General features: G+C 45.1%; 1 protein-coding gene across 1 annotated transcript in view; it reads right to left on the reverse strand.

The window, feature by feature from the left end:
- The window catches only part of dchs1a (dachsous cadherin-related 1a), a 105957-nt gene extending 86505 nt beyond the window's left edge, over nt 1-19452 (reverse strand). The window contains exons 1-2 of the mRNA XM_036536536.1: nt 19056-19452; nt 4427-6253 (exon numbers count right to left, since the gene is read on the reverse strand). Of these exons, the coding sequence (XP_036392429.1) occupies nt 4427-6232 (1806 nt within the window). The 5' untranslated portion in view covers nt 6233-6253; nt 19056-19452. The remainder of the gene's footprint in view (nt 1-4426; nt 6254-19055) is intronic.
- Nucleotides 19453-22070: the final 2618 nt, after the last annotated feature.

Here is a 22070-nt window from a genome sequence, read left to right on the forward strand (position 1 = left end):
CTGAGCTGGAGAACGAAAAAGAGTATGCAATATCAGTGATGTGTTTTCAAGGACAGGGGAGGTCTTGGAGTTCACTCTGACGGAGGATTGCCAAGGCACGGCCCAGACAGGAAGTTTTCTTGGCTGCAAGAGAACTGATAAAAGCTCCAGTTAGAGTTTCTACTCTAATGAAACCACAACATGCATACAGATAAACGCCAAGACAATTTCTTTCTTTCTTTTTTTTTTCCTGCCAACTCTACGCTCTTCTCATGTTGCTGTGGGGGGCCCCTGGCAATGACAGGCAGCAGATTCTGTCCAACAGAGGAGAGGGGCGCGGCCAAAGGAGGGGGTTAGCTCTCAGCTCTCACTCTCACTCTGCGTTCACACCTGGCTAATGAGGTTTGAAGTGCCATCAGATAAGAAGGTGGAGGGGGGGGCAACACCCAAGGCAAAGGAGGAAGCCCCCCACCCCTTTCAACTCCCCCTCAACACTACCCCCACACTGGGGCTTGTGAGAGTTTGTTTCCCCCCTCAGCAGCCTTGAGCCAGCCTCTCGCCTTTCCAATGGAGCCAGGGAGACACCCCAGGACCAGGCCAGACAGAGGGGCGATTCTTACTACCACACACAACGGCACTCCCTCCCAACAGAACCACAGCGGGCTGTGAAAGGGCCCGTTATCTTACTGTGCACGACACCGACAGAACCCATGAAACAGAACCCCCCCACACACACACACCCCACTCCACCCCCCTAACCCCCAGCTGAAGACAACAACCGACTTGTCTGGGACTTCTCTTGGGAAGGAAAGTGAAAAAAGAAAAGGAAAAATAAATAAGTCCTGTTTTCCCCGCGCATAAATAAAGCACTCCTCTGATAAGCCCGTTCCAACGGGCGATTGTTTCGGATTTTGAATGAACCGGAGCTCAACAAAGACTGGTACGGCCCCATTGTGTGAGGGAGACCCATGGAGTAATCACACTCCATCTAACTCACGGTTTCCCCCATTCAGTTCATTAAGGGGAAGGAATCTGGACCAAACATACCAATTATGCAGCTGCCTCGCTCTGACAAAGTGCGAATCACATCCTTTCACTCCATCAAGTCTTTGGCGGAATTCACACAGCCGGGGACTCCTATTTGAAAGCAATGTGAATAGTCGGTTGGTCACAGTATGAAGTGCTCCCCTCGCTATAGGGAAATACAGCAAGAGCTCATGCCATTCTCAGGCATTTAAGGTACAGGCCCCCGAATCCTTTCTTCCCCTCAACAGGACATTTCATAAGTGGATGTGTTTCTTCCATCGCTCAATAACGTCCCACAGCTTCCCGGTGTCAATCAACAAGATTTATGGGTAATCTGGTAATATCCCAGTCCACTAGCACTGTGGACCACAAGTGCCTGAATTGAAAGTGGTGAAGCACACAGTGCACTGCACCACAAAGGAGCCTAGGAATTGGAGAAGTGCAGATCAAGGAACTATAGTCGTGAAAAATGCAGGCTGTTGGGCTCCTGTGGCCTTGCAAAAAAGCAGGATGCTATAGGATGCTCTGTATTCAAATACAGAGACTGCTTACATCTCTCTTTTTAGGATTTAATTTCATATGTCCACAACTGGTTAAAACAAGTACTGGAGATCTTGGTTTAAAATATTCTATTACACATAGCATGTATAAAACATGCATATATAGCATATATAGCACATCATACCCTATTCATATTTTTTTTCTTAACCATGCATATTGTATTACAAGACTGACTGCCTGCCTTTCTAATCGAAGGTGGAAAACTTATCAAAACCTTATTATTCCCATTCTTTTATACAGTAACTGACACAGTTTAAATGACAAAATCTCTCATGCAGGGCCAGCAGTGTGCCAAAGGGCATTACAATAATCATGAACCGCTGTGCAGGAAAAATAGGAACCCAACCCACTTCAAAAGTTTGGACTGCCTATCACAATACTCCTATTGTAATGGCGTTTGGAAGGTTCTATTTCTGGAGAGAAACCGGCCATGGGAATATGTTTCTTATGCGGAGTGCTGAGGAAAATAAAAGGATCTCGTCAAATCTTCTGACACGAGCCGTGAGACGCCGAGACCCCGGCGCTGGCATCGCCGGCGCAGTCTGAGATGAGTCCAGCTCCCCATCGCCCAGCAGCCCCTGCCAGCGCTCGTCTCTGGCGGCCGGCGAGCCTGGCAACGGACGCCGGGTGAGTCCGTTTCCGAGCAGAGCTGCATGCTGGGAGCAAGCAAGGCAGCTGATCAAACTACCATCCTCAGCATACTAAGGTCCCGGCGTGTATTGGTTGGCGCTAGGCTGCAACAGACTCTCCACCGAACAGAGCTGGAGGTAGGAGAGGGAGTGAGGGAATATGACCACCCCCACCCTCCATCCTCAACCTCCCAAAAAACCTGTGGAGATGTCAGCTTTGGGGTTTGCCTTCCAGAGGACACTGGAAGCTGCCTGCTAAACAAAAACTGAACGAGTTGGAACAAAGAGAAAGCTTCTTGAAATGGTTTAATAGAAAATAAAAAAAAAAGATCAAATAAAACCTTAATGGCTCCATTCGACAATATATCATGCTAGCCTCTTGTCCTAGTTCTCAAAACATTAATATCAATTTCAATTAAATTCCTTGGATTCTTATTTTCTACGCGGCTCGGGCTTTTTTTCCTGCAGTTCTCGGAGGGACCTCCTAGAAGACCTCTCACGGCCTCTACTCCTCCACTCGGGCCAAAAGCTGTCAGACAGCCTCCACCCCTCCCATTCCCTGGAGCAGCCCCTGGGCCAAGTTCCCGTCTGCCAGGCCTTCAGTCAAGGCTGCTCCACACATCTGATCGCTGGCCGACGAGGCTTCACCACAGACTTCTATTGAAATATGAATTAAATGAACCTGTAACAACGTAGAATTCCACTATTTATTCACTGTTTTTTTTTTTCCTGGCAGCCATTTTTCTTTCTGAACGTCTTGCTGGAAGGGATGATTAAAGCGGCGCTTTGAAGCCTTGAAACAGCTACCGATAAAAAGCAGATAAAGAAAACAACCTTTTTCTTTTCTTTTCTGGGCTAAATCTAACAACACCCTGAGAAAACAATGGGTCTTAATGAGACGTAATTGCTGTCAGCCGGAGCAAGATCTGAGAGCCTGTAGAGAGTCAGCGGTGTGAGACAGGGGGTTACTTTTTTGGAGTACAGCAGGCCACATTTTTTCCCTCTATTCAAACAGGAGGCCATTAATACACCTCTGCTGAGAGAAATGCTACTTTTCTTTTTAAAAAGAGCTTTTCAAATCTTCGCTCTCCTCCACTCCTCGACTCCAGCTCATCAAAACCCTGCTGTCTGCCCGCTTTTCTTTCTCCTGTGCTGGTCCCATGTTACCCCCCCCCCTTTTTTTTAACCAAATTGCACTTGCTATTAGTGGCAGCCTGCATCCAGTTCATACTGTGGATTTTGAACCACTCGCTTTTATAATAGGCGCCAAAGTGGTAGAATAAGCTTCCTGTTGCTTGTGAGAATGTCTGCACATGTGCTTTCCTTCCACCAGTTACTCATTTAGGGAGAATCTGAGCTCCAAATTTGATCATTTTGATACCATATTCCACTGTTGATTTTGACTCTCACTATCCATCACCACCTCTTCAGCCTTCACACGTGAGGCCACTGTCTTCCTAAAGAATTTATACTGATGTCGTAAAATGCTGTTGATTTATGCAAGGCGCACAATCATACCTGCAGATTATGCATTGGTCTTGTGCCTTGGCAGATTACTTTTGTACTTTGTCAGTGTGTTGCCATGCAGTAAAAATGTTCAATTTTTCTTTTGCACTAGATGCCTGATGCGATGATGCAACTGCATGACATAACCTCACTCCCCAAGTCACCCTCGATAAGAAAATCTTCCATATAAAGTAACGATGTAATGACTTATTGTAAGTTATGCACAAGCCACTATTTCCATTAAAATGACAGCGGAGCTCAAAGTTCAAAACGCTCCTCTGCATTGTTTCCGTTACCATGGCAACAGTGGAAATGTTCCATGAGGTGAAAGAAAGGACATCCTATATTAAGAAAATTTTCTGAGCTCAAGGATTGCAGGTCAACTATTTACCTGTACTCTCAAAACATTTTGGGCTAAAATGGTATCGAATTCAGACTAATGCAGTAAGGATGAACAGTAACACATCTCAAACACTGTAGGTTTCATCTTGGAATTTGTCTCCAATGGGTTTTAAGACATATTAAGACGTGTCCCCAAGTCTGAATGTACCTCCCACGTTCAAATAAGATTTTCCACAAGGCTCAATGTAATTTGCATAAAACTTACTTGGTAGCCGGTGGGAGTAAGGAACATTCAGTATCAGGATGTATTACCCAAAGACGAAACTATTTTCACTTACAAATAAATAATTTACACTAAGGAGCAGAGAGAGAACGGTTCCTACCTCAAGGAAGCAGGTCCCGGCAGGCGTGTTCTCCTTGATGGACACATTGTAGAAGTTGCTGCTGAAAACAGGCTCATTGTCATTTATATCCTGCAAGATGACGTTGACCACAGCCGTGGACGAAAGTGGCGGTCGCCCCCCGTCGGTGGCCACCACCATCACCTTAGGCTCAGGGTCCGTTTCGTAATCCAGCTGCGTGGAGGTGGTGATTATCCCTGTCACGGGGTCGATGGCGAACCAGTCTGAGTGTGTCCCATGGTCCTCCAGGATACTGTAGTGTATGTCCCCATTGGGGCCCTGGTCTTTGTCCCTGGCTGTGACCTGGAGCACGAAGCTGCCAGGGAAGACCACCTCTGGGATGGTCTGCCGGTATACCTGCTGGTCGAAGAGTGGAGGGTTGTCATTGATGTCGGTGACCTGGATGGTGAAGGAGGACTCAGCACGGAGCGGAGGGGTGCCGGAGTCAGTGGCCATTACCCGCAGCTCATAGGAGTCCCTCTCCTCACGGTCCAGGATCTGGTCCACGCATATGAGATAGATGATGTTGTCCTTAGTGGTCAAGGCGAACTTGCCGTCTCCACCTTCCAAAGAGACGTTGACGTTGGAGTACTCGCCGTAATCTGGGTCAGTCACAGAGATCCGGGCTACATACTGGCCAGGCTGTGCCCCCTCAGAGATCCGGGGCGAGCCATCCTCACTGAGAAAGATGATGGTCATGGTGGGCTGGTTGTCATTGTAGTCACGCACGTGGATGGTGACGAAAGCGTTGGTTACCTCCGGCTGAGTGGCATTATCTCTGGCCTGCACCACCAGCTCATGGACCCTCCTCATCTCATAGTCCAGAGGTTTGTTAAGGGTGATCACACCACTGCGAGGATCAATGACAAAGTAGTGCTCCGGATCGCTCTGCCTCCTGTTAATCTCATACAGCACCATTCCATTGTCTCCCTCATCAGCATCTGAAGCAAATACCTGCAGGATGTTGCTACCCGGCTGCAGGTTCTCTGAGATCATAGCGTGGTAGCGGCTCTGATTGAAGACGGGAGCATTGTCGTTGATGTCCTGCACAGAAACGTCCAAGATCATCTGTCCGGTCTTCTTAGGGGAGCCACCATCGAAGGCTTCCAGAAGCAAGGTGTAGGACGACCGTTTCTCTCTGTCCAAAATGGCGTTGACGACCAGATCCAGGTAGAGCACCTTGTTAGCACCCCTCCTAGTTTCGAGGAGGAAGGCTTGCCCCACATTCCCTTCTTTGATCAGGTAGCCCTGGGTCGAGAGCTGGTCCTTGTCAGCATCTGGGGCCGGCTCCAGGGGGAACCTGGTGCCCACTGCCGTCTGCTCCGGGATCTTGAAGGTGGCCCTTTTTCTGGGGAACGTCGGAGCGTGGTCGTTGATGTCATTCACCACAATGGTCACCTCCACCGTCACCCCAGTCATGGTAACGGCGATAAAGTTGTACCGGTCCCTCACCTCCCTGTCCAGCACTTTGGCCGTCTTGATGATGCCCGTGGTTTCGTCGATGTTGAGGTCGCTGCCCACGCCAGTGCCCTCGTGGTCCGAGATGAAGAAGAGTGAGGCTGTGACGCCGGGGGGCAGGCCGGCGCTGATGTCCCCCACGATGGTGCCGGCAGGCTGCTCCTCATCCAGCTGTAGCTCCAGTGTTCCCAGGACTGTGGACGAGTGTACGGTCATAAGCTCCAGGGCAACGTACAGCAACAGCAGCATCTTTTTGTTCCAGGTCCCTTGTTTCTGCAGCGGATCCATCGTAGCCTTCCCTGTACCTCTGTCCGAAGCCACTGCCCTCATGCCGACTGCTTCCTCCTAAGCCTGCAAAAAGTAAAACGGGAGAGGTAACTGAGAACGTTGTCACTTCCAGTGATGGAAAATAATAATCGCAGTGTCACATGGGGTGAGGAATTCTTAAACGGCAACCGCACATATAAAACAAGACCACTGGAATGCCTTGTGTATTTCTATGGTGGAACTTGAATAGGTGAGCTTTGGGGAAATAAAGAAAGCCTGACAGTTTTTGCCCACAGGTTTGAATGGCTCTGCTCCTTACCACACAGGCTTTTAATGCACAATAGGCCCCTCACACATCATTCTCATACATTTATTTCACGCACCTAATCAGTCAGCCCTTCAGTCCTCTGACAGAGCAGAAATCCCTACCTCCAAGACATAATACCTCCAACCGCAGAATCCAACACTTGCCCTGCCTTCGATCTGGACGGGGGGAGTATTTATGTCCCTACATGCGTTTTTAATTAAATAGAGACAGCTCTAGTGATTTGCTGGTGAGAGCTTATATTTGTGCTTGCCCTGTAAGAATACCCACAGGTAGATATCTGTGTGAGGGGAGACCGCTATATGGAGACTCTGGGACAGGACAGAATGTTGACATTCACGCACAGACAGGGCGTGACTCCTGGAAAAAGCCTGCTCGAAGCCCCTTCGTGATATTGAGTGCTCCCCTACCACGCGTTTATTTTGGGGTGTTAACTTCAGGAATGTCGTCCTCCAGAAAACAAAATATGCAAAGAACAAACCAGAGGGGGAAAGGAAAGCTGGTCTTACACAGCTGACAAGAAATGTGGACTGTTTTATCCACTTGTTTTGAAAGGCATAAAACTCCCCGTCTAAGACGGGAACCTTTCATGCCATCAATGTCAAAATGAGGAATTCATTCCAAGACACCAGAGAGAGGGAAGCAGGTGGTGTTTTGAAAGCATTAAAGGCAAGACTTTTAGCTTGTGATATATTGATGTGAGTCTTCAAATGGTTCGTGAAACTGCTGAAATGCTGGTTTGAATAAATTACACCTTTAATGAATCACTTAATTATCAGCACTGTGAAAGTCCTCTTGGCTACTGTAACCTATATTTCATTAGGCATTAAAGTGGTTTCATGTCCTTGAATTCTTGGCGAGCAAGGCCTTATCCCTGTGCCTGCCCTCATAGTCCATACCCACATGTGCGTTTTACTGCCGAAACCTGGTGGTCAGGATTCAAGAAGAAAAGTTTCTTTTCAGAAACTTCAGACTCTTTTTAGAACTGTAGCATTAAGTCTAGAGGTTGGCCACCTCTGAGATAACAGATCTAACACCAGAAAAAAAAAATAGTCACAGAAACCTATCACTGAAGACAGGAGCAGGCCTGTTTGAAAAGAGAGCAAACCAATTTGTGTTTACTCTTGGAAAGTGAGAAAACCCCAGACTCCTGGTGCCTGAGCTTTAAGAGTGAAAGATGGTTTCCATTCCAGGGAGAGACATGCACAGGCTGAGACGGAGGAGGACATACAGACATAAGCAGCGGTTAGGGAGCAATAGCTGATCCCCCCCCCCCCCCCCCCCAATTCCCCCGCCCCAGCTACCCCCACCCACGCCAGCCCTAACCTACAACAGAGATAACTCATGCGCACTACATACTTTGAAATGTATTTATGGACCTACATTTTCAGGGTTATTTTGTGCATTCCCCGCAGAACTGCCTGAGTATCACCCTGCATTCATAAGCGGGCACTTCCTCCCACTGTTCAAGTAACCCCCCCCCCCTTCCCTCCACCGCAGAGCCAAGACTAGAGGCTGAGTGTGGAGACACTCTCTGCACTTAAATGAACACAATGCAGTGCAAGCATTACTCTGATGCAGATGGCCTTACACAGAGCTGATATTTCATACCCTGGTGAAGAAGCACTGTGGGACAATTATACAACTTTGGCAGGAATTCTTTGGAATCCGCAGCGCCTCTGGAATTCTGTAAAAGAGACACCCTGAAGCCTCAGCGGCTGTTTGAATAAGCTTGTCGCCATCTGCAGTGTAATTCAAGTCTCAGAATAGTTTATTGGCAAAGAGGATACCGAAAGATATAAATATTTGTTTTATTCATAACTACATTATCATTTTGCTTCTCATTGTCTGATGTTCCGTCGCAGATAGTCATGGTTAAATAACATCATTTTTGTCTCCAAAAAGATCACTTTATTTCAAGTGGAAAAGGCTGCTCCTTAAAGACAATAGAACTGGGGACTTACAGTATCAGAAGCTTTAATGTAAACCAGGTTAGTCAGGCTCCCCCTGGTGGCAAAGCCAAGACTTGCAATTGTACATTGAGACACGGCTAAGCACCTACAGAACTATACATTCATTGCGGTCAGTATACTTACTGTTCATCAGTGCTGTCGTGAAAGACCATAACATGAGAATTAATTACAGATGCGCCAGAGAAAATCAAACAAACGTAGGGGTCTCCTACATCCCCTCACTGTTGAAGGGGCTCGTGCACACATGTCTGTCTGTGTTTAGCGAGACGCCTCCCGCACGCAGTAGCCCAGTGCGTGGCGGTCCGTCTGGGGAGCAGTGGTGACAGCGTGTGTGAGCGGCTGTGAGGCGCAGCGGACCAGGAGGGCTCCACGCAGTCTGCCCTGCACTCTATCTGGCTCAGTAGCATTGTAATTGGGGTCTGCTGGAAGGCTGCCTCCAGCATACGGGATTCCAAAGCTAATTTCAGTCCGTCAGCATTGCAAGCGCACACATACAGATTACACACACAGACACAGTAAACCACTGAAAATAAAGAAAGGACTGGAAGAGGGACCTGAGCTGATTTATAAGTGTCACAGTTACCACCTGCATCTTTAATCTGCAGCCTCCAAGTAAGATTTAAGGAAAAATGTAAAGGAAAAGTAAAGTAAAGCGACAAAGTGTTTTTGTGACTGGCTTCTATTTAAACCCACTAAAAGAAAAATCAAACTGAGCTCCATACCTTTCGCACAATTCTGTTGCAAAATTACCTAATATATGTCTCCACGAGGGAGACATATATTAGGGCAAACCGCCCGCCAAAATGGAAGCACTTTTAAGAAAAAGTGATTAACATTAATATAATGTTAAAGCTGTACTTCAAAGTTGCTTTTCAAAGGCACAGAGGGCTTTTCAAGGTTGAGGTCTCTGCGCCGATGCCATAGCAGCACGACTGCACCCTCCTGTTGTATTTCAACACCACTGTAGCACAACCTAATGGATGTAGCAGACACAGCTGGGCACGGCGTGATCGCACGGTGCCAAATTAAACAGAACATAAAGTCACAAACGATGCACTAACTCAATGTGTGCGCCCCCCTCATAGCCCCAACAATGTATTCTATTCTTATACTTGCTGTGGTATTAAAATATAGCATATGTTGGAAGGGCGCTCCAGGTCCCTACAGCAAAGCTGGCCCCAAATCTCAGCAAAAACAAAGCAGAGGATGACAGCCTTATAGTGTAGTTTTGCGATGCATCAGTAGACATGTATACATGGAGCTGTTCCCATATCTTTCCTATGCATCAGTATACCCAGAAACTAACTCTTCTTTCCTGCAAAATTGAGAACAGAAAAAAAACTGCACTAATTGACACTGATGCCATCAAACTACACCCAGTCAGAGTGTGTGAAGAAAAAAAATCTCGCTGAGCAGATGCCTGAATTCTGACACTTGCGTAAGCCATGGGGAATGCCTTCATACATGGTTTTATTGGGTTTAGGCAACTCTGACACCATCTGGCTCTCTCGATACAGCCACACAGCTGTCACACAGAGAATTACCTATTTAAGTGGGGGGCAAGGTGACACACAAGTCACAGCGGGTGCCAGTGTCTTCATAGTGAGTCATAGGCATTTAAATACACATGACAGTACTGAGGCCAGCCTTCAAACGAAGGTCCCAAGAGCAGTGCAGTCGGCCTTTCTTTTCAGTCAACAGAAATATCAGATGTATGTTATCATGAAAAAGATGCATTAATATGACTACAACAGCATGTATCAAATGTACATGTTATAACTCGTCTGAGGCTGTGACAAGGCCAAACACAGTTCATACATGGATATTATTGTTATAAATAAAGTATGTTCATATTGAGTGCATAAATATGAGCTACTGTAGTGAGATCTCAAACCGTGCAGACTTGATTTAACCTGGTTTCCTTAAAATTCCACAGGCTGGAGTATTAACGTAACTGGACCTCATTTCTTAAAGTCCTCATATGTTACAATACACCACTGCTGGAGCTCAATAGAGATTTGTCACTGCCAGGGAATAACTTAAGTCAGGCATGAAATCCACAGCAAATCAATTGTACGGGAGTCTGAGGGTCTGATCAAAGAGAAGAATGGCCCACACTCATTAACTTCAGTCAGATTCAGGTGCAGTGATTAGAATGTGGGACGTAACTATGCTCACAGACTTGAGAACAGGTTAACAAGTTGTGAGGTGCTATCCACACTGCTGGACTTTACTGCTTCTATACTAGGGAGGAGCTTCAAGAGTTATGAGTTTTTGTTTTTTTTTTTTCTGAAGAGATCTCTAACTGCAAAGCTATGGAGTTCTGGATATTCAACAGGTACACTACAGCTAATGTAGCCCCTGAGAATGGAAACAGGGCTATAATTTTAAATCTCTAGCAACCACAATAAGTGCTTCAAAACATTGCAAATATCCATGCAGCTGAAAAGTGAACAAATGTTCTGGTTATTAAAGCAGACCAGTGAAGCGTTTTGTGAGTCTTCCTTTGGAATAAATATTCCCTGTCCATATTTCATCATTTCTTGTTAATGGAGGCGATTAAGTGATTAAGGGATTGAAGTGCTAAATACTAAAATACAGACCATAAGTAAAGTGCAACAGTAGAATCAGATGTGAAAAGGGAAGTGGCATGCTCCTGAAAGGTAGTCGGCATTGAACACCATTTGTAAAAGCAAAACAGGTGAAGAGATGGGTGCAGCATGTTATTAGCTTCTAGCACAGCAGCGAATACACCAGTATCTCTGAGTGAAGTGTGAGTGTTAATACAACATCATTAATATCTGCTCAGTGTACTGTATGCCAATGAGATATACAGACATACAATTACTCATACAATTATACCAGTTCAGTTTACATTTGCATTTGATGTTCAAAGCACTTTTGATGACGTTTCTTTCTTGTGTAGATCTTAATATTTTGCACATTTTCTTAAATCCTGGCACACTTAACTTTACATGAAATGTTATTGGTGGGGTCTCTCTTAGCAAAAATCCTAATACATAAGAGACATTAATGCATAAATTACTGTTAACATAAGCATAGCTGTAAATACACTTTCCTTTCTGCAGCTGCTGGTCTTCTGAAAACAAAGCCATGGTCAGTCTTTACCTTGTAGCTCTAACTGACCAAATGTCTACTAATTAAACAAAATCAATGGGAATTAAAATATGGTTACTGATTTGTGGGGGGTACAACATCTCTTTAAATGAAGTTTGACAATTTAGTAACTGGAAACACATTGCTCCCTTATGAACTGAAGTGTTTCCATTAACAATTCGATGTAATTAACCTGTTTGCATTTGATGGTGTTTACGTCACAGGTAAAATCCTACTCGTAGCCAGTATTCGTGGCATGGGCTTTTCTGCTGGCCTTGGTTGGGGGGGGGGGGGGGGGGGGGGTCGGCAAATTAAAAGACACACAGTGTTTCTGAACAAACCTCTCTGCCTTCTTCCATTAGTCAGTGCTTCCATCTCACAGAGGGGTGCCAAGGTTCTGACATCGCAGAAATGTTGAGCTAAACAATCCCAAATAAAACCACTGTCAAACACCATAACCGTTACATTGCAGCTGCGAAATACCAAACACCCCCCAGATGGCCGCACCGGCCCTTCTGGTTTTCAACATTGAGACTGTAAGTCTTTCCCATCCCTGCAGAGGAAATTGGTTAATTCCTGAACACCTAGGAATTGAATAACAACCAAAATCTCACAAGAGAGATAACGAAACAATGCTGTCCGCGCCGTATTTCCAAATGGAAAGTTTCCAAATTGTATTGTACTTACAAAAATGCTCCACTTATCAAATAACAATATTGTTGTAGTTTAACATCTAATAATACATAAACGAGGAACAAGGTAGAGACAAAACACAGCGTACATAGCCACAACAGTGCTGGGAAATAGGAAGTAAGGGTCCCTACAAACACAGCTGACCTAAAAAACAACCCGACACAGTGTATTACCATTAGCCTAAACCTCTTACGTTGTGATGAAATAACATAAATATTTCAATTTAAAAACACACTCTCGTTCCATCAAGAATATTGCCAAATTCAAATCCAATAAGATTATCCGATGATCTCATGAAACACTCCTCTCCTGGTTGAGATGGTTTTTAAACATTTCTCCATCGAAAAGTGAAATCTCGGAGCACTTTTAAAAGAGAAATATCAAATCCAAAAAACCAGTTTGACCGCTTTGCTCATGTATCTTGAAAATGTGCCACAAATTCCATGTCATCATTCCAGCTAATTCCGGTGAAACTCCTTGGCTTGGGAGCAGGGCGAGCTTGTTGCGGAAAAGTGTCGGAGCCTCAACAACGGAAGCCACCCGCCGAATTGTTAATATGCGCTGTCCGGATATTAAAAATGACAGGCATCAAACAAAAGAAAGGAAATGTCCTGGTGTATTCTCGCCACATTCCCCGACCCCTCGACCTCCCCTCATCCACCCCCCCCCCCTCCCCCCACCAGCTACTGTATGCGTATCTGCCATCACCCTGTTCAGAGCACACCACCGGGGGACCTCTCAGTGTTGCTTCTGCTTCTGCAGGAGAAGGTATAGCACCAGGAAAAACCATCACGCGGCCCAGATGTGGCTTCACTCCGTGGCCACTGCAAAGAGAGGAGTACTGGACAAGACGCACGGCCCGCCTTTTCATGCTCTGCCGATCAGTTCTGGATTGTCAAAGAAAACTCAGACCATCTTTTACGACTCTCCCTCCCTCCTTGCATGCCTCCAACGTGTGTTTGTTTCATTGTTTGTTTGTGTAGTATGGCCTACCGACCAAACAGTATATGGGCTCGTCATGCGTTGAACTAGACAAGAGCTGACATCTCTTCATTTCCTCAATAAATAACACATGGGCTTAGTAAGCAGAGGCTGTAAGTTGTAACTCCCTCCGCTGGTTTGGAAAACAAAACCCTGGAAGTTCAAGGTACGGGTATGTCTATATATTTTACTTGCTCAAGTAAGGATTCAGTCTGTTCAGTTCATTCCTTCTCTGTGTATTGCGCTACATGCTATACAATCAGCCTTCAGTGAAGACGAGGGAGTCATTTCTTTCAGAGATAGTATACCTTGTATACCTTGTGCTGTACTGCATGCACAGTATTGGGCTGCGCCATAAAGTGTATATTCCAGCAGTAGAAAATGAAATATTGAGAGAGGGACTGAGATTTCACCCTTGCCTATATTCCTCCCTGGCAGTGATTCAAATCAGTTTTTGCGATTCAGCCTTTACAATTACTACTGGTCCCAGCTCCCCGGCAGTCAGCAGCACCTCAGCAGCAAAGAGGTCACGCTTTAGCTATCCTCATTAAGCCCACAGACATCAAATGAGCCAGACAAGCCCAAATAAGGATTACAATTACCAGCCAGACCCAATCAATTCTGTCCCACGTTACAGTAAAAAAAGATCCATACTTCACTCTTCTGTGCATCTTGTAGGGAGTAAACCAAAAGGAGGTAATTTCATTAGTGTGTTTTAACACTTAGAGGAGAGTACTGACATTTATGCAGCTGTCTTTTTTAGTAGGTTTCATTAAAATCAAAGCCCTGATATTCCCAGTCAACAGCACACTACAAAAGCTTGTGCAACGACTCCAGGTTCCTTCACGGGTAGATGAATTTGAGAAGAAGGAAAAAGAAGGGAAATAAAATCAGCCTGAACAAGCACTTTTTATTAGGCATTAGCAGGCATGTCACTGTTTAATCCCTGGACTATTTTTTCAATGGAAACTTTTTTTTCCCCCATTCATTTTGGTGATCACTAAACTCGCCAAAGCTCTCTGCTTGAGGAAAGAAAAAAAGTAACACTTGCATTTAATTGCGAGTGAAAGTTAAGAAAACAGCTTGATTGAATCCAAGGATTACTGCATTCAGTCCAAGGGCCAGTCCAACCAGAGCCAAGCTAATCCGGTATCCTAGACAACATATGCACACCATTTAAAGTCCACATGACAGAGGGCAGAGGGCTGGAATAAACACAAATCCAAATGACATACCGATACATTGAGATTTTTGGAGTCTAGCAGTCAGCTTTCAGATGTGAGGCTGCTTGGGCTCTCAGCTATGTGACCAGCTCCCTCTCTGCCGATGATGGACACATGAACAGTGGGCTTTAGGTAAAAACAGCCCCTGCAAGGCTTCAGGCACCCATGAGTGCTGCTGCACAAAGCATGTGTACGGACGCACCTCCACCCGCACCGTGATGAGAAAGACAGGCCTCGGTCTCCAACCCTCTGGCACGGGAACTCGACGGCCGAGCCCAACCGCTCTGGAGAGCAAGATGCTCCAGGAACGGACAGCGCGGGGAAAGGAATTCGCTTGGAGTCCCAAAGGGAGACCAGTAAAACCAAGCGCGACTGTGCCAGGACCAGACCCATGGGCTCCCCTGCTTGGCTGTCTGGGCCCTGGACAGGCGTTTGGAACTGTTGTCGCCGAGAGGGCTCAAGTTTCAGAGAGGGAAAAAAACGTACCCAAAACTATCCGCATCAATTACGCACCGACTCTGGTTCATAATTCCCCTTAATTTGTTCTAAAAGGCCGCAGTGCACCGGGTGTGCGTGCAAAAAGCACTGCTTTGAGAGGGAGAGGGAGAGGGAGGCAGAAATTAATTAGCTGTCTGCTGGGACGAAAGTTTGATGACATAATCCCTGGAATGTCATAAAAGCCTCGCGGAGTTATAAGACTCCGACTCTTTTTCCAGCAACTCCACATCATTGCTCTAACTGTTTTCTTTGTAAACTCTGTAACTTTCTCTCGATCCAGTAACTCAAATAAAAGCGGTCTTCACATAAAATTCTTTCCTCTCTTTGCCCCCAACACTCCCCCCCACCCCCCTTGGCCTCACAAGCACTCCCCATCCGCAGCTGAGCCTATGAGACTGTTCCTCTCTTGTCTGAACTCACCTGACCCCCCTCCTTCCTTGACCCCACTCCCCATTACATTACATTGAATCAATTAATGACCTAATTAAACACAGCAAGTCAGAGTGGGTGGAGCTCACCAAAACAGGGCTGAATGTTAACTTTCATTTCAAACCATTACACTGGGAATGATTCACATGAGGAAAAACAGGCTGATCTATTCTTTATGTCACATCATGGACATTTGTGTTTGAATAAATCACAGAATTATTCACGAGAATGAATGGTTTGTGATTTATAATTGTTTTTCGGATTATGAAAAATGCTATAAATCACTGAAGTTATGATTATACTCAGAGGAATGCGCTGTGGTTACAGACCATTCTGCTGTTTTTCATCAAGATGAGTATTTAAATATGACTGGTATATGTATGTAAAATCAATAACAGTAAATCTCAGGGATCAAGGAAAGAAAGCCTGTTATACCATGTTACAGTTGATCAATCGGGAAAGCAGACAGGATGGTTAACGCTGCATCTTTGCAAAACCAAAGGAAAAAAACAGCTGAGTTGTTGCACTGCAGCGTCATGGCAACCAGCGTACTCACAGATAAAGTGAGAAGGGAAATAGAAGCCAATTTACTAAAACCACACTCATTAAAAAAATAACACAAATTCGCAGTCAATGAGCACAGCTCTAGTGTTACAATGAATATTAATAGTCACGGCTTCCCTTAAATGATATATTGGGATGTTTTTCAGGAAAAACGAATGCCTGACAGAATAGCATAGCATTAGCCTAAATGCAAGTGCTCAGTGCGAGGGCTAACAATAGAATGCTACCGATAAACTCATTTAAATGGAATGTATTACAAGCTTTGCTATGTCATCCAAGTCAAATAAATAGCATATACACATGGTCTGTCTCTAATCACCACCGTTTTTTGTGTTTGTTTTTGTTGAAATTGGATGACAAAGGCAATAAAAATTTCTGGTAAAACACTCAAGATATTGGAGGTTAAGAAAGAGGTGAGTTGTAATCTAAACACATCCACTCCCTTCTCAGTTTGAGAATATCAAGGGTAAGACCTTTAAACAACCTCAAAACCCTGTTTGTTTTCCTTTGAGATGCTGACTTTAGAAAGTCTTTTTGCTCTACTTGTTCCACACATGAGTCACTCTCCAAGAATGCTTAAATTTCATTTTCCTGGAAAACAAGCAGATTTTGGGAAATAAACAACCGCTGATCAATGTAGTTGGGTGTAATCTTAGTAACTGCACAAGTGCAGCCCGTGAGTTAAACCCCAGCACTCAAGCACCTACAGAGGCACGTGATTTTACTACAAGCACTAAAAGTAATGCCTTCAAATTGCCCATCCCTCAGTGTGACTCATTATTAACAGTGGAGATGACAGCTGGGGTGGACCAGGGTAGCAAAGGATACTCCACAGCCCTGGGAACAGCAATAATGATGCCAGGTTCAAGGCCCAACCTCTTATAGGGTCAGAACCAGGCTGAGAACCAGCCTTTAAATGTAAATTCCCATGGAATAGTGCCTACCCCCCATCATTGCCAATGCAACTCTTTAACTACATGCCAAATTATACTGCCCCAATGCATCTTATCTCATGTGTCTGACATAAAGACTGAGCAGCTTCTGTGTAGGGGCACGATGTGTGTGGCGCGGTAATATCACCCAACCTTGCAAATACCAGGGCCCGTGTTCAGATGCACCCCCGTAATCTTTATGTTTATTGCCCTCTGTTGTTGATATTGCATCCTGTGATCGGCCTCCAGATCCCAACGAGCACCAACGCTGAGGATTACCTCTCGCCAGGGGCACATTTTTACAACTCTTCAGTGCATGCGAAGAATGCGCATACACGCTGTTCCAGCAAAACAGGGCTCTCAGATGCAGATGCAATTTCGTCAGAAAATCCAAAACAGGCATGTCCTCGGCAAAACGGTGGGGGGGGGGGGGTTTCACACTCACGAGATGAAAGCACCGACACATAGCTACAAGGAAGGATGCTCTAGGACAGTGAAACTGTCGGCCAAAAAACATGACTAATGAAAGACATTCAGTTCATGTTGGCAGGGCCGGTCTCCTCATCAGCCCTTTGGTACTGAACGCTGAGGAGACACACCGCTGCACTTGAGACCATGAGTACCATTTAAATCAAGGAGTTACAAAGTGCACTGCATTTGTATTTTTCTGCTTAACAGACCACATTATCTGGAGCAACTTGCACAGTTTGCATGAATACATTCAGCAAGACATTTGTTGAAGCAATTCAGTTTAAGTACTTTGCTCAAGGGCACAATAGTGCCCCATGTGGAATTGGACCGGCAACTTTTTAATTACAAGCCCTGCTCCTTACTCTACCACACTGCTATTGCCCTACATCCAGGACGTTATTTTTCTCATCTGCTTGGAGCCCTGGACAGCCTAGTGCAGCCTGCACTGTGATCGGCACTAAGAACAAGATGAATATTCCATATTCCCTCATACTCAATCTAATGGGTCATGCGCGGGTTAGTTTACCCGTGACAAAGTGAAAATCACGCTTTAATTGGCTTACACTTGTCAAGCTATTCTTTTCAATCCCCAGTTAGATACTGTGCAAATGCATACTGCGATCTGCTTCAACGGTTTAATACCATCTCTGTTCAGTAGCGACCGTTCCCCGCAGAAAACACCCAAATCCAGCAAGGAGTCAAGCATATGGTTCGTGTTATAACCAGAGTCGGTTTTCAGTCGAGTGCACGCCTTGCCGCTCCACGAGAAACTGATCTGCCTGCCTGCTTACGGCGAAGAGATGTAAACTTCAGTACTCTAAATAATGAAGCTGACGTTACAAGACTGGGGCCTCTTTGCAAAAGTTTTCACTACAAACTTTCTTGATAAGTTTAATGATAAGCACTAACCAATGGATGGTCAACATGGAGTAATTTAATTTAAGGCAATCGAGCATTTCAACCGGAAGGTATACAGCGCAGGCAGCGGTATACCAATTGGCCGTAAATCAAAATCCAACAACAGAAGCAAACCTGAAAATGACTCCTTTGGTTCTATACATAAGCAACCATGTTATCAATAAGGATGTGTAGCTACCTGAAAAAATCTGTCCCCCACTCAATGATGATACTTAATGAAATAAGAAAACGACCGGTGATAAATGATGTTAATGCTTCTGGACAGTTGCATGAGTGTGCATTTTTGTTTCTCTTGCTTTTTCTTCAGTGTTTAATTTTCAATGTGTTAAGAAGCGGTAACTGCACGGTTTTCCCTTTGTATGTCAACAATAAATTCACAATTAGTGCGATATGGAGTTTTAATGTGCGCTGACCAGTTACCCTCATCACAACCGTCTGTGCAAATTGAGTTTCCGTTAATTAAATCAAGCTACAAAGCTGTTTCCATCATTTAAGCAGTAACTGAAACCACAAAAAACCATGCACCCCGTTTGAATGAATGTCAAAGCCTCATCCGTTCCTGCAGCCGCCGACTATCGCACCGCATGCGTTTCCATCGGGTAAGAACAGTTTATAGATGAGAACGGTCTCAAGGGTAACTCTTTCCATGACCATGCAAAAACTAACGCAATTTTATCTGAAGGACCGATAACTGATGAGTGTGGTCCCGATTACGATTGGTCATCAGTTTAATACACTGGACAAATGGGAAGTGGCACTTACATTCATCTGTTCCTGCTCTAGTTCTTTATCTGTGCGTCCGTTATAACAGAAAAAAATCCAATTTGTATGCAGATGTATTTGCAACCCTTCGTCGCCGCTGAGTAAAGGAGAAATCATACAAAATCATTCAGTTTGCGAGTAGTACCCTACATTATATCCATTTTTGGGGAAGAGGGGGGAATATCCCTATTTGTATCCCTTTTCAGGTTATTGTCTCTGTGCTCCTGTGACTTCCTGCAGATATAGTTTTCCCCGTGTTCCTTTCCAGGTGGGCATGGGTTTCCAATTTTAGAGATGCCTCTGTGCTTCTCCTTCGATTGTGTTGCGACACGAGCGTCTCTCCGCTTTATCTGGGTTCAGTATCGCGGTCTCCACTACCTCACCCGTCTGGTCTACATCACCGACTGCATCCACTGTAAAGAGGTATCTAAGGAGCGGGCACTCTGCACCTCACCGAGTGAAATCGGACACTGCTACAAGGCCCTCCTCCTATTTGAATAATTTATTCAACACGTGTAGAACTCAATAGCGGGCTCGTTTACCCTGCTGTACGAAAGGGGGAGCCAGGGAAAAGAAGAGGGAACTGGGGTTTTTTCTCGCAGACTTTGGTGCCACCAAGCTATTGTAAAGGGAAGCGGTGTTGAGGCGTAGCGGTGCTCCTGGGTATCATTTGCGTGGCTGTCGTGATGTATGCTAGCCAGGTGCGGGAAAATGACCTGAACAACTGCAATAAAATAAAGACTTAATCAATCTGATGGTTTGACATGTACAAAATCTAGACCACAAAGAGAAGGGATGAGAAATAAATGGTCTAATGTCAGATAACTGCCTTGCTAAAACAAGGCTGCATTTTACAAACATACCTGGTACAGAGAAAGTGTAATAAACGTGCATTAGTTGCAAAAACTACAAGTCGCCAAAGATAATAGTCTGTTGATTTTCTGAGCTGCATAAGGTATCCAAACTCTTCACAACAATGGGTACTGTAAATGTAAGAAAAATGAATACCCTACACAAAGGGCAGCAGTGAAGCATAGTGGTAAGGAGCAGGGCTCATAACCAAAAGGTTGCTGGTTCAATTCCCCACAAGGGCATTGCACCTGTGGCAAGGTACTTAACCCAGAATTGCCTCAGGAAATAGCCAGCTGTATAAATGGATAACATGCAAAAATTGTAACCTATGAAAGTGAAAGTAGCTATGGATAAGAGCATCTGCTAAATGGCAATAATACATATGAGGCAAGTGGGCATTGACACAGTACAGTATGCTGTTGTGTGGCAATACCCGGTGCACTGATTCACATCTGTATGGCACCTCACACCTCTGAAGTGTTAACCTCAGGCGGTTATAACACCCCATGACTTGATGGGACTTGGGTCAGGTCGCCATTTATTTTATCGGGAAAGGTAAACAACTTACCACAACTGGCTTTATCAGCATTCTCAAATTCACTCACTCAAGCTGGAAAAAAAAATACTGACCCATAAAATGTTATTTATCGATCCCTGTTTCGACATCATGTCGGTCCCCTTTGAGCAGAAGCTCTTTGTGATTGCGGTGTATTTTGTGCCACAGGCTACTGCGTGCTCACTGCAAGCCCGCCCCCACCTTCACACGAAGACAGCCGTGCATCTCTCCCCAGCTGACAAACAGGACGTTCTGGAGAAGCCCACACTACATTGTTTATGGAGAGGAAGGAAAGATGGAGTAATAAAAAGCTTTTACTAGAGCCATATTTGCACGTTGGCTTTCTTATGGATTCCGCAGTTTGTTTGTTAAAATAATTTACCACAAAATTTTATCAACACAGTTCTAACACGGAACAGATGGCGCGCTTTGACACTTTGTGTTTGGTGAGGGTGTGGGGTAGCATTTAACGAATCTCCAGATTTATTTGTCAGTCACAGAGGAGCGCTCTGTAAGTGGAGCTCTGGGACAAATTTGGCTTCTGATTGTTTTCACAGTGACCCATTTCCACACCCCCAAATGCATTTACCCCTCATACGGGGTTAAACTGTAACAGATCCAGGTCTCTCTCTTACATCATACATCTCTTTCATGGGCTCGTTAAAGGTCTTTTAATTAATGACTGTATGAATGAGTGTACTGTAAATTTTCTTCCAGTTGCCATCCTCCCCTCTAAAATAAATATAACTGTTCTGATAGTAGTCATCGTTGTGAGGTCACTCAGTTCTATCTATAACCTTCCAAGTCTAAATTTACAGCCATTTGGTGTTCAGCTTATAGAGGCTAAAAGGGTAAGTCAGTGCTGTCAAAAAATATAAACAATAATTTCAGACAATGGTTATGCTTAGATCAACCCCAAATATCTGCAGCAATAGCCTCCTAACAGATGTATTAAGGAGTGTCTCCAAACACCTCATCTAAAAAGCCCAGGCAGGAGCACCTTTTGTTTCCAAGCACATCCTTCTAAGGTTCCTCTTAATAAAAACAAAGCTTGAATTTTTTTTTTTTTTTGGTCTGCGTCGATCCTTTTCCGACGCCCAATCCAAGCAGGTGTCTCCATATATCTGCTTCACACTTCCTTCCCCGCGAGTAAAGGAATTAGGCTGGTCCCTGCACTCATAACAGCGAATCGGGTGTTTGCATCTTGGCAGCCTTCCCAGTCCTTTTCCGGCTCACATGCCCCAGCATCGGTGGGGGGATGTGTGTAGCATTAGATCTCTGAACAATTTGACTCAACTCAGGGATCCATCTACCTCAAAACCAAACACATGAGGCAGAATATGCTTTCAATCTCAGGCAAGGCCGAGTGTAAGGGTCCGCAAGTATTCTGTTTATCAAAGTGAGAGTAGCCTTGGCCGCCGTTGCCATATCAGGCTTCTTTTCTTTAGAGAAGAATTTTGAACTTGGGCTTCACATGAGCTCGCAGCTGTACATACACAGTGATACAGCCATCACAGGTCACTCTACTCCTCACACACCACCATCACACTTTTGGGCTTTCAGGGAGAGAGGGAGAAAGTCTCAGCTGTGGCCTCTTGCAGCAGGGC

The sequence above is a fragment of the Megalops cyprinoides genome, chromosome 9, assembly GCF_013368585.1.
Source record: "Megalops cyprinoides isolate fMegCyp1 chromosome 9, fMegCyp1.pri, whole genome shotgun sequence".
NCBI lineage: Eukaryota > Metazoa > Chordata > Actinopteri > Elopiformes > Megalopidae > Megalops > Megalops cyprinoides.